Here is a 13,750-nt window from a genome sequence, read left to right as displayed (position 1 = left end):
ACCTTAAACCCAAAAACGATTAAAAAAACCAATATTTATCAATTGATAATTTAAAAATTACAAGGTCGTTAAGGATACATTTAATTTAATTTTTATTGGTGATCTTAAATGCTATATAATTAATATTAAGCACAAACCCATCATATTATTATAACATTATTGCTACTTTTAAGAATTTAAACATTAGCTTGTTGGGTTTCCGCCTTTTCTTTTAAGTTTCTTAAAACTAAAAAAAAGTGCATAGTTAATCTCTAGAAAACAATTAAATTGATATAATTTTTTATTTTTAAATTGGCTATTATTTATATAAAAATAATCCCAACCAACCATGCTAAAATTAAAATGACAAGATGTTTTACAATCATCAATAAAAAATAAATTACCAGCAAAACAAATGCTTGAATGAAATTATCAAGAGAGATGAAACGAAAATTCTCCTTCCATTAATTACTTTTTATATAAATTTAAATTTAAGATCTTAGTAAACAAATTAAACCTTATTTTACTTGAAACATGTTCGTTTTAATGTTGACTGTTTAATTAAAATAACGTATCTTTGGCTTAGGGTACAAAGTCATGAAATGAGGTGTAAGATGAAGTTTTGTAGAATTTCCCAGTTGTGAAGGAAACATATAATACAAACAAAAGTTTCCACTCCCATGACTCCGTCAATTACTTTCGATCTCTATATACGCATTCTAGAAACAAATCTCGTAACATTAACGTTAAAAGATACACCAGTGTTGTTGTTGTTTTTTTCTTTTCTCTTTTTAGTTCAACTATATATATGTTTCTCTGTGTTACACTTCAGTTATTCTACAACATTCTTTCTCTCAGAAAATCAGTGTTCAAATACTAACTGTTTCCGTTATGGAACATTCTGAGTTCGAGTTTCCCACAACGGCTTCCGTTTCAAGAGCCTCCCCAGACGACGTCGTTTTCTGCGGCAAAGTCATAACGCGCCGATCCGAAAGCGAGACCCGGGTTCTGTTGATGTCCGAGTCTTTGGGTCGGACCAATGGCTTTGTGGCGTGGCTCCGGTCGCCGTCCGGGAGGGAGATCCGGTGTCGGAGGAGTGAGAGTTTCCAGCGACGGTATAACGGAGTATTTGGGGCGGTGAAATTTCCCTTGCAAATGGATTTAAGTGACATGAAGAGGAGGCAGGACCGGCGAGATATGCCACCTCCGCCGCCGAGGTTTACGGCGAAGGAAGACGGCGGAGAGGGTTGCTGGGAACTGGTCCGGCCGATGAGGCGACGGGGAACACTCAAGAATGCCTTATTTGGATGCCTTCCCATTGTTTAGGAATTTTTTTTCATTTATTTATCTATTTTCTTATTCATTTGGGTGAACACCTTATTTATTGATTTATTTAAAATAGATAGATTTTTTTACCATGTTTCATTTCATTGAAGAAGTTTAGTTTCGAGTTTATAAACTCACCCGAGATAAAATTTGTATATTAAAGCAATTAATTTAACCATTACAAATACATAAAATAATATTAAAAATATATAGACTATTATTTTATATTGTAAACTAAAATTTCAATAAAATATAAATTTATAAAAATTTAACATTTAAAATACGTATGAAAAATTAAAATTTGTGTACTATGCATTAAGTTTCATTAATATTCATAAATATTTGTTAACAACAATAAGTTTATATGTACAATTAAAAATAACTAGTTTTTTTATGTTGGTTTTTATTTTTTTAAGAAAAAAGTTAAAAGTCTGAGTTACTAATTAATTATGCGCTGCTTTTCTTTATTTTTAGATCAATTTTACTAGATTTAGTGATTTTGTTCATCACCACTTTAAGATCAGTTTTACGAATAAGTGCTTAATATTTCCTTTATTCTATAATAAATAAATTTTCGTTATATGAGAATTTTACCAAAAACTAATAAAAATAATTTGAGAACTTTTACTTAACTAATGTAGAAAAGTTATGGTTGATCTAATCACATATATTATGTATAATTATTCAACAAGTTTATTAAGTGTTGTAGTAAAGAAGGGATTGAGAGATAACTTTTTACTGATTAAACAATTAACTCTTCTCTTAACTTTTTTTTTTTTTTTTCAGTTCCAGGGATTGAGAGATAACTTTTTACTGATTGAACAATTAACTCTTCTCTTAACTTTTTTTTTTTCAGTTTGACTTCGCTTTCTTCCTTCTTTTATTCTTTGTTCCCTGCCTTCGGCTTTCAGTTAGGAGGACACTTGTAAAAGGTGTTCCAACGCCCCAGTAAGTGTTAGGTATTCGGTGCAATAAATGCGTAATAATGACATACCTTTTACTTTAGTTGTTATGCCTATTTATACAGTTGTGCTGGATTTGGATCTTATTACTGTTGGACCGATATTAGTATATGGGTTCTGATTAAGGACATGTTACCTAGTTGTTCATTTTGCTTAATCTTCTTAATCATCCTTTAATCTTAATACATTTTAAGTATGTCGATCGGTACTAGATACCAAGACATCTTGAAACCGCTCAGTCCTGACCCATTAAAAAAACAAATGGTAATATTTTTAGGATTTCAATTCTTATTGGCTAAAAATTAAATTAAATTACTTGTGAGTCTATAACTTTTGAAAGTTATGAATTTTATTACCTACATATGAAAAAATAACATAAATTTATAAATATCGATATTAAACGAGTCAAATAATGTGAACAAGATGTTGAGAATATTTCGAGACCATAATATTGATGTTAAAGTTGATGAAAGATAACCTATCCAAGATTCAGATAATTTATTTTAAAATAAATAATAATAATTTATAATTATTTTTATTATTATTAATATTAATATTATTATTGATAAGTATATTTAAAGACATGAAAATGATGGATTAAAATATATATTTTTTAACATATGTATATCTAAATTTCATCTAAATTAGTGGATGTATTTACAACCTTCATTTACAAAGAGGACTGGAGGATGCAAAGAAGGGGAATTGCAAAAATGAACGCGTAATTAAGAAGTACTTTGACCAGGATTAAAATAAGCAACACATAGACGATTTTACTTAATTGTCGCCTATTTCAAAAATTTAGACTATAAAATCGTAGTCTATGCCAAGCTTATAGATTATGATTCATATGAATAACCATATAGACTATAGTTTTATCTTGAATCGTTTTTTATATGATCATGTTAATTTCAAATTTGTCACCGCATTTTATTTAAGCCATAAATGATTTGGAAAAGAATACTGAAGTGTACTTTGCAATAGTAGTATGTCAATGGAACTTGACTAATTGGTCAAGAATTAGACGTATCTTGGGTGATCAGACGGAGTAAAATAAAAGTACCGAGTATCTTCTCTTTCCTTACAACTTTTATATTACATGTTATAATTGCTTAAACTAACTAAAGAAGGAAGGAAAAACGTAAAACCAAACTTGCAAAATCATTTTATACACTGCTTAAAGTTCATCTTTGTATCGTCTGATATTGCTTGCACAAATTATGCAAGCGAAAAATTGCAAAATTTTTAAAACAGAATTCAATCCCCATTTCTTGTGTTATTTTTTGTTTTTCACAAATCTAATGTTGGAATAGTGATAAATGTAAGATTTCAGTAATATTTCATATGAAAATACAATCACTTATGGATATTAACTGATAAAATAATTAGAATATAACCCCTAATTTTTTAATTTAATTTTTTTTTACATATTTTGTGATTATAATTTGAATAAGAATGATTTATTCCCGAATTTCTGTTAATTTCAGGATTCTAGAAAAGAATGGAGATGAAAGGGCAAATATACAAAGCTAGAAAGGGAAAGCTGGAACACACCAACATTCACCCAAAATCGCCCAAGCCAGAAGCTCCCAAAGGATTTCACCCAAGCAAGCCCAATCTCGCCCTGGCGAGATCACTCCAAGTGACGTTGGACCTTTTTTCGTGCAACTTGACCAAGCGAGGCCAATAATGTCCAAGCGAGAAGTCACTTAGCCCAAGTTCAAATAGGTTAAATATGAGGTGTGAGGCACAACCCTAGACATTCATTGGGAGAATAAGAGGTGTTAGAAAACTCTAGAGGAAGTAGCCGTTAAGGAGAAACATCATAGATATTCTTTTCTTGCTCTCCATGCTTGTAATAACCAACGTGAGTGGCTAATTCTACCCTTTGGGATTGAAAGTAATATGTTCAAACTCTTATGTATTGAGGTGATATTTAAAAATAATATTATGTTCTTGATTGAGGATTGGTATTTTCATTTTTATTTGTAATGCTTGTTTCTATGATCTAGATCCTTAGATTTGACTAGAAAGTACTTCTAAGTTTCTGACCCAAATGATAATGCTTAACAAATTTGTCTTGAATCTTCATCCTTATCTATACTTGTGAATGGTAGCCCCACCCTCGAATTCAAACCTGAGAAAGAACTAAGACAAGGCGATTCGCTCGCTCCATTTTTGTATATGGTGGTCGCGGAAGGACTAATTGGTGCGATTAGACAAGCGCAAGAGAAAAATGTACTGGAAAGTATTAAGGTGGGGAGAAATAAGGTAGAAATTGTTAGAATATGTGGCCAAAACAAGAGGGGGCTAAATTGTTTTCACAAGATTTTCGCAAAGCTTGGAAGTAGAGTGAAAAGTTCTGTAAAATTAGTCAATTGATTTTTTGTTCAACTGGATAAAATATATTTATGAAAATCAACTAGTTATTTTATCAAACAACTGACTGTTTATACTAGAAACCAAAGAACAAAATGTAAAGTCGTGTATAAGAGTAGGGAAAGATAGATTCACATAGAGAGGTTTATATTGGTTCACTCTTAATCAAGAGCTACATCCAGTCCTCAACTAACAACTGAGAATTCATTATGCAATCAATCATAGATTACAAAACACACACCAAGAATGTTGATCTTTAACCCCTCAATAACACAACACTCCTTGGCAACACCACAGTTTGCAGAAACCCTTTATGAAACTGACTTACACACAATTACAGAATTCAAAGAAGGAAATAGAATACACATGGGCTTTACAAAGCAGTAGTACAAATGAATAGAAAACTTATATCCTACTTCACACACAAGCAATAATCCAAAAGCTTTTGATCTTCTCTTGAAAACATTTTTAATAAACTATCTTTCTTAGCCATTTGAAAAGATCACATAACAGTCTTTATATAGACTCGAAGAAGTGGTTAAAACTGTTATATCATTAATCAAAAAGCAGTTAGAAACATTTAAAAGAAGTTTGGAATTCATAACAGAATTCTGTTAAAAAAAAACAACTGATATATTTGAAAAACAACTAATTGATTTATTTTGCTGTTAAGGATTTCACATAAAACAACCATTTGTTTTATCGAAATAATTGACTGTTTATGCCTTACAGAAAAAGGCAAAAGAAAGCAAATCTTTTTCAAAACCTTTGAAAAACACTAAGTGTCAATCAACCAATTGTTTCAACAAATTAACTGGATAAAAAACTTGTTGTAGTCACAAGACCTTGAAAAACAGTTTTTTCAACTGATTGAAAGCTCGAAACAACTAACTAAAATTTACACAACTTTTTAGAAAACACTTCTTTCAAAAGAGATAAACAATCAAGTGAGTTTGGATCAATATTAGATGTGAATTGACAATTCAAAAACAACTAAACAACACATACAAAAACAACAACAGGTTCTTCAAGTCTTCAAAGCAGATTTGGAAGCATCAAAACACCTTGTTCAACAATCTCTCTCTATTTGATGAAGAAAAATCCTTGGTTTGTTTGTGTTGTAGAGTTTGAACTTAAGAATTCCTGCAAAACAGAATTATATACCACACAATACAAGTATAACAACACGGTAAAATAGATTTAAGAAAGCACACTTAAAAAACTAGTTTTTGCATAACCAGAAAAGCAGAAAAACTTAAAAAATTCAAAAGTGTTCAAGGTAGTTTGGTGCAAAGCAACAATAGAAGAGTTAAAGCTACCAATACAACCAAATCAAACAAATAACTTCTCCCCCTAGTTGTCTTCACAAACAGACAAAGAGAACGGATACACAAAACTGGAAACAAAATGATAAGGAATTAATTAAGTATTACAGATTATATAAAAGCATTTCAAAAATAGAAAATGACTTTGAGCTTTCAAGGATCCTTGCCATTGAAATTCAAAGAGTTGGTTTTGAACAAATTCAATGTGCTCATCTAGATGTTGGAATCTGGCAGTACAAAATTCATAGTGGTTATTGATGAAATGGGGGGTTGTGGAACTAAATGCTGATGGAGGAAGGCAAAGTAGATAGAGGGTGATGGAGGATGCTAGAATTTTGTAGATGTTGGAAATATGCAGAAGAAGATGTAGAATTCAGTTTGGTAGATGGATCGAGTTAGGTAGATGGATCGAGTTAGGGGAGTACTAGGCACGATTGATCAATGAAAAGGGGGAATAACAACTAGAGAAAGAAGGCAAAGAGGGAGGCGGGGGTGTTGGCATTATACACAAGGCAAACAGAAAATATAAATTCACCTCGGTGGACACAAAAGAAGTTTGTTGCATTGCTCAAGCTTGAATAACAATACCTGGTGTGGTCTTTTGTGCTGCATAATCTAGATTTTCTACATATGCTTTAAGACTGAGTATAGATTTATATTTGCGTGCGGTTCAAAACATGTTCATTCTGAACTTGGCATAGTGCCTGGCTTGTTTCCTTTCTTGGTGTCTTTGAACTCTTGAATTAATGTGCTTATGGAGATGACCTTATGTTAACAACTCCAAAATCATTTGTTCTCTTATTTGTTCAATTTTCTAGACACGTGAACTGTTGGAGATCCCACATCGACTAGAGATTAGAGTATTTCATTGTATATAAGAGAGTGCAAACCTCACCTCATGAGCCAATTTTATGGGGTTGAGTTAGGCTTAAAGTCCACTTCTTAACATGGTATCAGAGTCATTTAAAGCCTATCCTAGCGAATGTTTGTTGGGCTTATCAGGTCACCCGCTATCGGGCCGTTATCGGACCATCCATAATATGTTATCCCATGCACAAACTATCACTCTCGACGTGAGGGGAGTGTGTTGGAGATCCCACATCGACTAGAGATTAAAGTATTTTATTGTATATAAGTGGGTGCAAACCTCACCTTATGAGTCGGTTTTATGGGGTTGAGTTAGGCTTAAAGTTTATTTCTTAATATGAACTACTGAATTTATGGCATCTTTTGGTTATTTGGATTTTTAGGAGAACTTTATATTTATATTAATCTGTATAAGAGTTAAAATTCCTAAAGTATTCCATGTATTATTCATTTTAATTGGTGATAAAAGAAAATTGCCTCAATAATAAATTTAAATAAAAAATGTACTACTAAAAATATTGATAACGGGTTAAAGGGTAACCAAAAGAAAATTAAACTACCAAAATCAAACATAAAAAGAGGCCATAAAATTAGTATTCTAGTGCATAAATGAAGAAGATTGAGCCTAGAAACGTCTATGACTTGTGTACATTCTTTGAACATTACCTTTCAAGTTTGTCTTTAACTATACATGCACTTATATTTATGACAATCGTATCCAATACGTGCTTCTTCCTAACTTATTAATGTAGTTTCTCGTGACCTTGTAACTTTTTCGTGATCGTGTGGATCCAAAGAAAGTGACTGACCCAGACAAACTAAGTTCAAAGACAAGAAAATTGGAAAATTAATGTGAAGAAGAGGATACATCCGTAAATAATTTACAAAAAGAGAAGAAGAAAGAATCTTAGAATATGGACCACTTTCCTAGTTTTTTCCAATACAACATTGTTACATATTAATCATCATCGGAAACAATAATTAATAACAAAAGAAACCTTAAGCACACACACATAGATAATCGCTTTCCAACAAAATGCACTTTAAATAAGGGACACAAATCTTACTACTTGGATATTCAATTCAAGTTAAAGGAGATAACAATAACCTACAATAGAAACAATAATGTGGTAGAAAATTTAACTTGGATAAATAAGAGATAGTGTGTATATTTAAAAAGATAAAGCTCAAACTTGAAATATTATTTAAGAGGATCTATTAAGACCAATAACTTGTACTAGTGTGTATATGAGAAGGTGAATGAATCCTTTTATACCAAATTTTCACGTTTAGTAGTGTAAAAAATTTAGGTTGTACACACATTAGTTTACGTGTAATTTTGTAAAACTTATTACTTAATGGATAAAAGACTCATTATCCAAACCTAAGGATAATATTGTCACGATCATGGATCTGTGCAACTAATAAATAGGATGTGTGATATTTGATATTAGAAGAAAATTATTAAATAAATATTAATTTTATATATAAAAGATAATTAGATATTATATTAATTAAATTAAATATTATTTTATAGACTAAAAAATTATTAATATTTAAAGTAATTTTTATTATTAATAAAAAAAATTAAATTAGTATCTAATTAGTTTATTAAGATTTTATTTAATAATTTTTAAAATTTAAAATGATTTTGTAGTTAAATTTTGGTAGTTAAAATTTTGAAAGTTAATTAAATATAAAATTAAAAATTATTTTATATATTTTTATTAACAATAGAAATTATTTTAAATACTAATAATTTTTTAATATATAAAATAGTATTTAATTTAATTAATATAGTAATTAATTATTTTTTTATTTTTAATTAGTTTTTTTTTGTAATGAGATAAATAGGTATATTTAAGGTATGTAGTCTAATGTATGAATTTTTTGTCTATGGAAAATAAATTCTTAAACTGAGTTCAAGAAGAATTTCAAATTTTAGTAAAAGTTTCTAAATAACTTTTTATAGTCGAGAAAAAATAATTTATAACCTTGAGCCAAAATAGTATGATTGAGTCTAATGATGAGTCCGTGCAGAACTCGACGCTCTTTTTTGTTTTGTACTGCGCGCAAGGAATCATTATCATCCGAGAAGATTTTATATTGGATGATAAACAAAATAAGAGTTTAAAATATTTGGAATGATTGAATTAAAACCACCACATGTGACATTGTTCTTAGTTGGCAGAGTGATGCAATATGAGAAACCTTGATCAAGACCTGTGAGCCCCATCTCTACAAATAAGCTAGGATATCAATTTCAATTTTGGAATCATCATGTTCATTTTATATTAATATATAGCAAACCCAGATCAAATTTTATTCAATAGTAAAATAATACTGAAAAATAAATAAAAAGAAGATAAAAGAAATTATGTTCACAAACAAATATAATTCTTCTTTTGATAAGATTATTTTTTTTGTCTTTTTGGAGTGATAAAAAATATTTTCTTTCGTATTGTTTTCATTTTGCTTAACCTTGAAGGTGCCCTTTTCATTTGTTTCATTCTCTTGTTCTATTTTTGAGTTTTACCATTATGTGGTTTTGGTGCACCTCTTTTTGGTGATAAGGCTTTTAAGGTCATAATGTCATTGCCTACATGGAAATATGACTAGTTTTTATTGATCCTACGTTATAAATAGGGGTGACAAAGCGGGCTGGCCCGCCCCGCTTTGGCCCGTCCTGCAAAAATAATAAGGGCCAGTTTTCATGACTCGCCTCGCGTGCGGGTTGGTCCGCATAACTTTTATAAATAAAATATTATATATAGATGTAATATGAAATTATGAATTAATCCAACTTGCGGTGTACTATAAAGTATGACAAACAAATACACCTCCCAAATTCTGAAATTGATTATATAAGGTGGCCAAAAAACAAATACACATCATCAATAGTTACAAGAGATTTGATGAATTCAAAAACAACACTGAATAAATAAGCAACAATTAACAATCAAGAGCAGTTATCACATCAAACACTTGTTATGCAATTGCTATTATGTCATCTTCTTCCACTTCAAGAACATTTGATGCAACCTTAGAAGAGCTTTCATCTTCTACTTTTTGATAATTATAATCTTTTCCATCATCTGCATACATTTGAACAATAACAATGAAAGAATGAATTTACCCTAAAAAAATCCATGCTTCCAAAAATAATACAATAACAATAGAATTGGTTAAAATAAATAAATTACCTTCAGAAAATCCATGCTTCCAACTAGAAGTACAAATAATTGCTTCCACATTTTCAGGCAAAAGAGAATTCCTATACTTGTTAAGAATTCGAGAAGCAATGCTAAATGCAGATTCTGATGCAACTGTGGTTATAGGAATACTCAACAAATCTCTAGCCATTAAAGCAAGATCCGAAAAACGTTGACTATTATTTTTCCACCACTCTAACACATCCATATGCTCCAAAAAATCAAAATCCAAAGTTGGCTCATTCAAATAAGTGTCAAGTTGTGTTTTTCCACTTTGATTAGCTACTTGAAGCTTGCGCATTTTTAATTCCTATTATAAATGTAATAAGTTAGTAACATGGGGCAAGTACAACAAAAACTAAAAAATGAATTGAAGTACATTCAAAAGCAACTTACATAAAAAAGACTTGGTTTAGAAGTAGATGGGGATGAAGATTGTCCTTGCTTACGCTTTAGAGTATTTGATGTTGTTGCTCTCAAACCTTTGCTAGAATATTCAGCAAAAAGTTTGTATAATTTTTGCTTGATGTTTTCCAATTTCAACTCCCAAGTCAATGAATCAATTTTTTCAAAGCAAAAACTCAATGTTTCTAACTTCATCCTTGGGTCTAAAATTGCACCAAATGCAAGTACAACACTATATTCATCCCAATATTTTTGAAATTTGACTATCATAAATTCAGCCATATTCTTAATTAGTGCATCTTCATCTTTCACATTTTCTATCAACAAGCTTTGAATTTTCCAAACTTGTAAAAAATACAAGTTGGAAGTTGGATAACTTGTAGCAGAAATCAAGGTAGTGATATCATAAAAGCGTAACAAGAACTTACAAATTTTTTCTGCTCTCTGCCAATCTTCCTCTAAATGGCAATATTTATAAGATTCATCAACCAAGTGCAAGCTTCCAAAAACACGTTGATATTTAAGAGCACTTTGAAGCATCAAGTAAGTTGAGTTCCACCTTGTAGGGACATCAAGACACAAACCACATGATGCATCAATATCACTAAACTTTTCCAGGCATTGTTTGAATTTCACCATTCTACTCTCTGAACCCCTCACATATTTGATGCTATTTCTAATTTGGTTCAAAGCCTCACCAAGCACCTTTAGTCCTTCTTGAACAATTAAATTTAATATATGTGCACAACAACGAACATGAAAGAATTCACCACCACATATCAAACCGTTTTGTAAAAGAAGTTGGCTTCTTAGAGTATTTTGGAGAACATCATTAGTAGAAGCATTATCCAAAGTGATAGAAAATATTTTTTTCTCTAATCCCCAATCTTGTAAAAAATCATAAATTTTCTTAGACAACTCAAAACCTGTATGGGGGGGGGGGGGGGGCATATGACAAAAGTTGAGTAGCTTGCTATTTAACTTCCAATTTAGGTCAACACAATGAGCAGTCAATGATATGAAACCTTCAGTATTAATAGATGTCCATAAATCAGAAGTTAAGCATATCCTACTAGGAATAGAAACAAGCAATTCCTTAAGCACTGTCTTTTCTTTTATATACATTCTCCCAATATCAGCCTTAACAGTGTTCCTAGAAATCATAATTGCATCAGGACACAAGTAGCTTATCCAAGTCCTAAGTTCGGGATACTCAACAAATTTATAAGGCAAATTATGTCTAATAACTAGATTAGACAACAATTCACGATGTACAACTTGATCTATCTTTTTTCCTTTCAACTTTCCCTGCATATCTAAAATCATTTGACCCACATCTTCAGTTTTTCTTTTATCACATTTCATAATATGACGATTTAAATGAGAAGTGCCATATTTTCTTCCACCAGTTAGATATATTCTATTGCAACTATTGCACCTTGCCCTTTCTTTTCCATCTTTATCCACCCCAATCTTAGTAAAGTACTCCCAACAATCAGAGGTGGTAGTCTTATCCCTTTTCTTTTTGTCACCTTCAACAGTTTCAGATTGGTTTTCAAAATCATCTTTCTCAATTTCATTTTCACATTCGGGAATATTAATATCCTCTTCTTTAGCCATTCCAATTTCAAAATTAAGATCCTGATTAATTAATAGCATAAACATAAGAACCTATCTAAATATAACCATAGATACAAAGAGATAAATGCAACATAACCAACATGATGTAGAATTTAAAAATTAACCCAAAGCAGAAAGTTGTCACCTACAAAGCCAATACGATAACAAATACAAACAAGTTGTTGCTCCACAAATCTTGAATGACTAAAATCCTAAAACTGCAGAAAAAAAGTAATGGAAAAAAAAATTCTCATGAGTAAAAATGGCGGTTGCAGATGGTGGAAGGTTAAGGAGGAAGAGATAGAACCTGGAGGAAGACGGTGGTGGAGGGCGACAGTCGCAGATTGGTGTTGGCGGTGGAGGACGACGAAAACTGACGGTGGTGGAGGGCGACGGTCGCAGATTGGTGTTGCCGGTGGAGGACGACGAAAACTGATGGTGGTGTTCGTGGAGGAAGAATGGTAGCGACTGGCAGGGCGGTGGAGGACGGCGAAAACAAACAGTGGTGTTCATGGAGGAAGAGAGGCACAACGACAGCTTTGCAGTTGCAGATGCTTGTTGTTTGTATTTTTTAGGGTTTCAAATTGAATGTGTGTGAATGAATTTGGGAGAAAAAAAAAAGGGCACCAGCAGAGCAGAGCACAGCACACATCAGTTTTCACATAAGCGGGTTGGCGGGTCAGCCCGCCTCGCCCCGTCGTAAGCCCGCACTGGCCGCGAGTTATGCGGGGCAGGCTTAAGTGGGTTGATGGGTCAGAAAAGAGAACCCACCCCGCATTTTTTGGTGTGGGCTACGGGTCGGCCCGCGCGGCCCGCCCCGTTTTGCCACCCCTAGTTACAAAGTACTTTATTTGTTTATGCAGTGTAAGTTAGCAAAGTTGGTATGGAATAAAAGCTATAGATGGATAGGGATTTTGACTGCACAACATGAAGATTGAAGATTTAAGGTTCTTGAATAATTCTATTAGTATAATGTTAATCGAAAACAAAACTTGATTTGGAAGGGTCATGGATGGTTGTCATTGGATGTATTTAGGAGTATAGAAAGAGGACAATCGTTGAGCAAGGAAAGATTGATATGGAGGAAGTCTCCACATGGTCCAATTAAAAATATGGACTTGTTGAAAGTAAAAATAATAAAATTTAACTTTGGGTTTGGTGAGTGGCTAATGAATCCATATATGTTATTAAAAATGTGTATATAGTGGGTTGATCTGACTAATGAATCCAATCAAACTTTTATTATTTTGTTTTATATTTAGTGAATATTTTATTTGATTATTCAACTGTTCTTTGTGAGTTCGATATCCGTTCTTAGGGACACATTATTACTTTTAACAACATGATGTACTTGCTGTAAAAAGTCATCAAACACATTTTATTCGTAGTGAGACAATTGTTGAGGGAGACATTATTCTGGACTGATCAATCATCTCATGGCCGATGTCAAGTGGGCCAAACCAGAAGCAAATATAGTGTTTGATTATTTATACTCTTAATAAAAAAAGAGTTACATCTTGACTATTTGTTATAACTTTTAACCAAGTGGTAAACACTCACTCCAACATTAGAACAACAATCTTCATTGTCAATTACAAATATATTTATTTTATTTGGACATTAGAAGCAATATGTTCATGTCCTAAACACTTTAAACATTTAATGGAACTTATCC

At 31.7% G+C, this 13,750-nt stretch overlaps 2 protein-coding genes across 2 annotated transcripts; both read right to left on the bottom strand.

The window, feature by feature from the left end:
* Positions 1–9,702: 9,702 nt before the first annotated feature.
* On the bottom strand, positions 9,703–10,857 carry LOC137836223 (zinc finger BED domain-containing protein DAYSLEEPER-like). Its single transcript, XM_068645065.1, has 3 exons — positions 10,447–10,857; positions 10,042–10,360; positions 9,703–9,933 (listed from the first exon to the last, which is right to left on the bottom strand). Exons 1-3 carry the CDS (start codon positions 10,735–10,737, stop codon positions 9,827–9,829), a joined length of 717 nt encoding a protein of 238 aa, XP_068501166.1. The 5' UTR covers positions 10,738–10,857; the 3' UTR covers positions 9,703–9,826.
* Positions 10,858–11,428: 571 nt separating this feature from the next.
* LOC137836160 (zinc finger BED domain-containing protein RICESLEEPER 4-like) lies at positions 11,429–12,075 on the bottom strand. The gene is made up of 2 exons (XM_068645017.1): positions 11,481–12,075; positions 11,429–11,436 (listed from the first exon to the last, which is right to left on the bottom strand). Exons 1-2 carry the CDS (start codon positions 12,073–12,075, stop codon positions 11,429–11,431), a joined length of 603 nt encoding a protein of 200 aa, XP_068501118.1.
* Positions 12,076–13,750: the final 1,675 nt, after the last annotated feature.

Source organism: Phaseolus vulgaris, chromosome 5 (assembly GCF_000499845.2).
Source record: "Phaseolus vulgaris cultivar G19833 chromosome 5, P. vulgaris v2.0, whole genome shotgun sequence".
NCBI lineage: Eukaryota > Viridiplantae > Streptophyta > Magnoliopsida > Fabales > Fabaceae > Phaseolus > Phaseolus vulgaris.
Note: the sequence above shows the minus strand (reverse complement) of the source record. Positions and strands in the feature narration are given on the sequence as shown.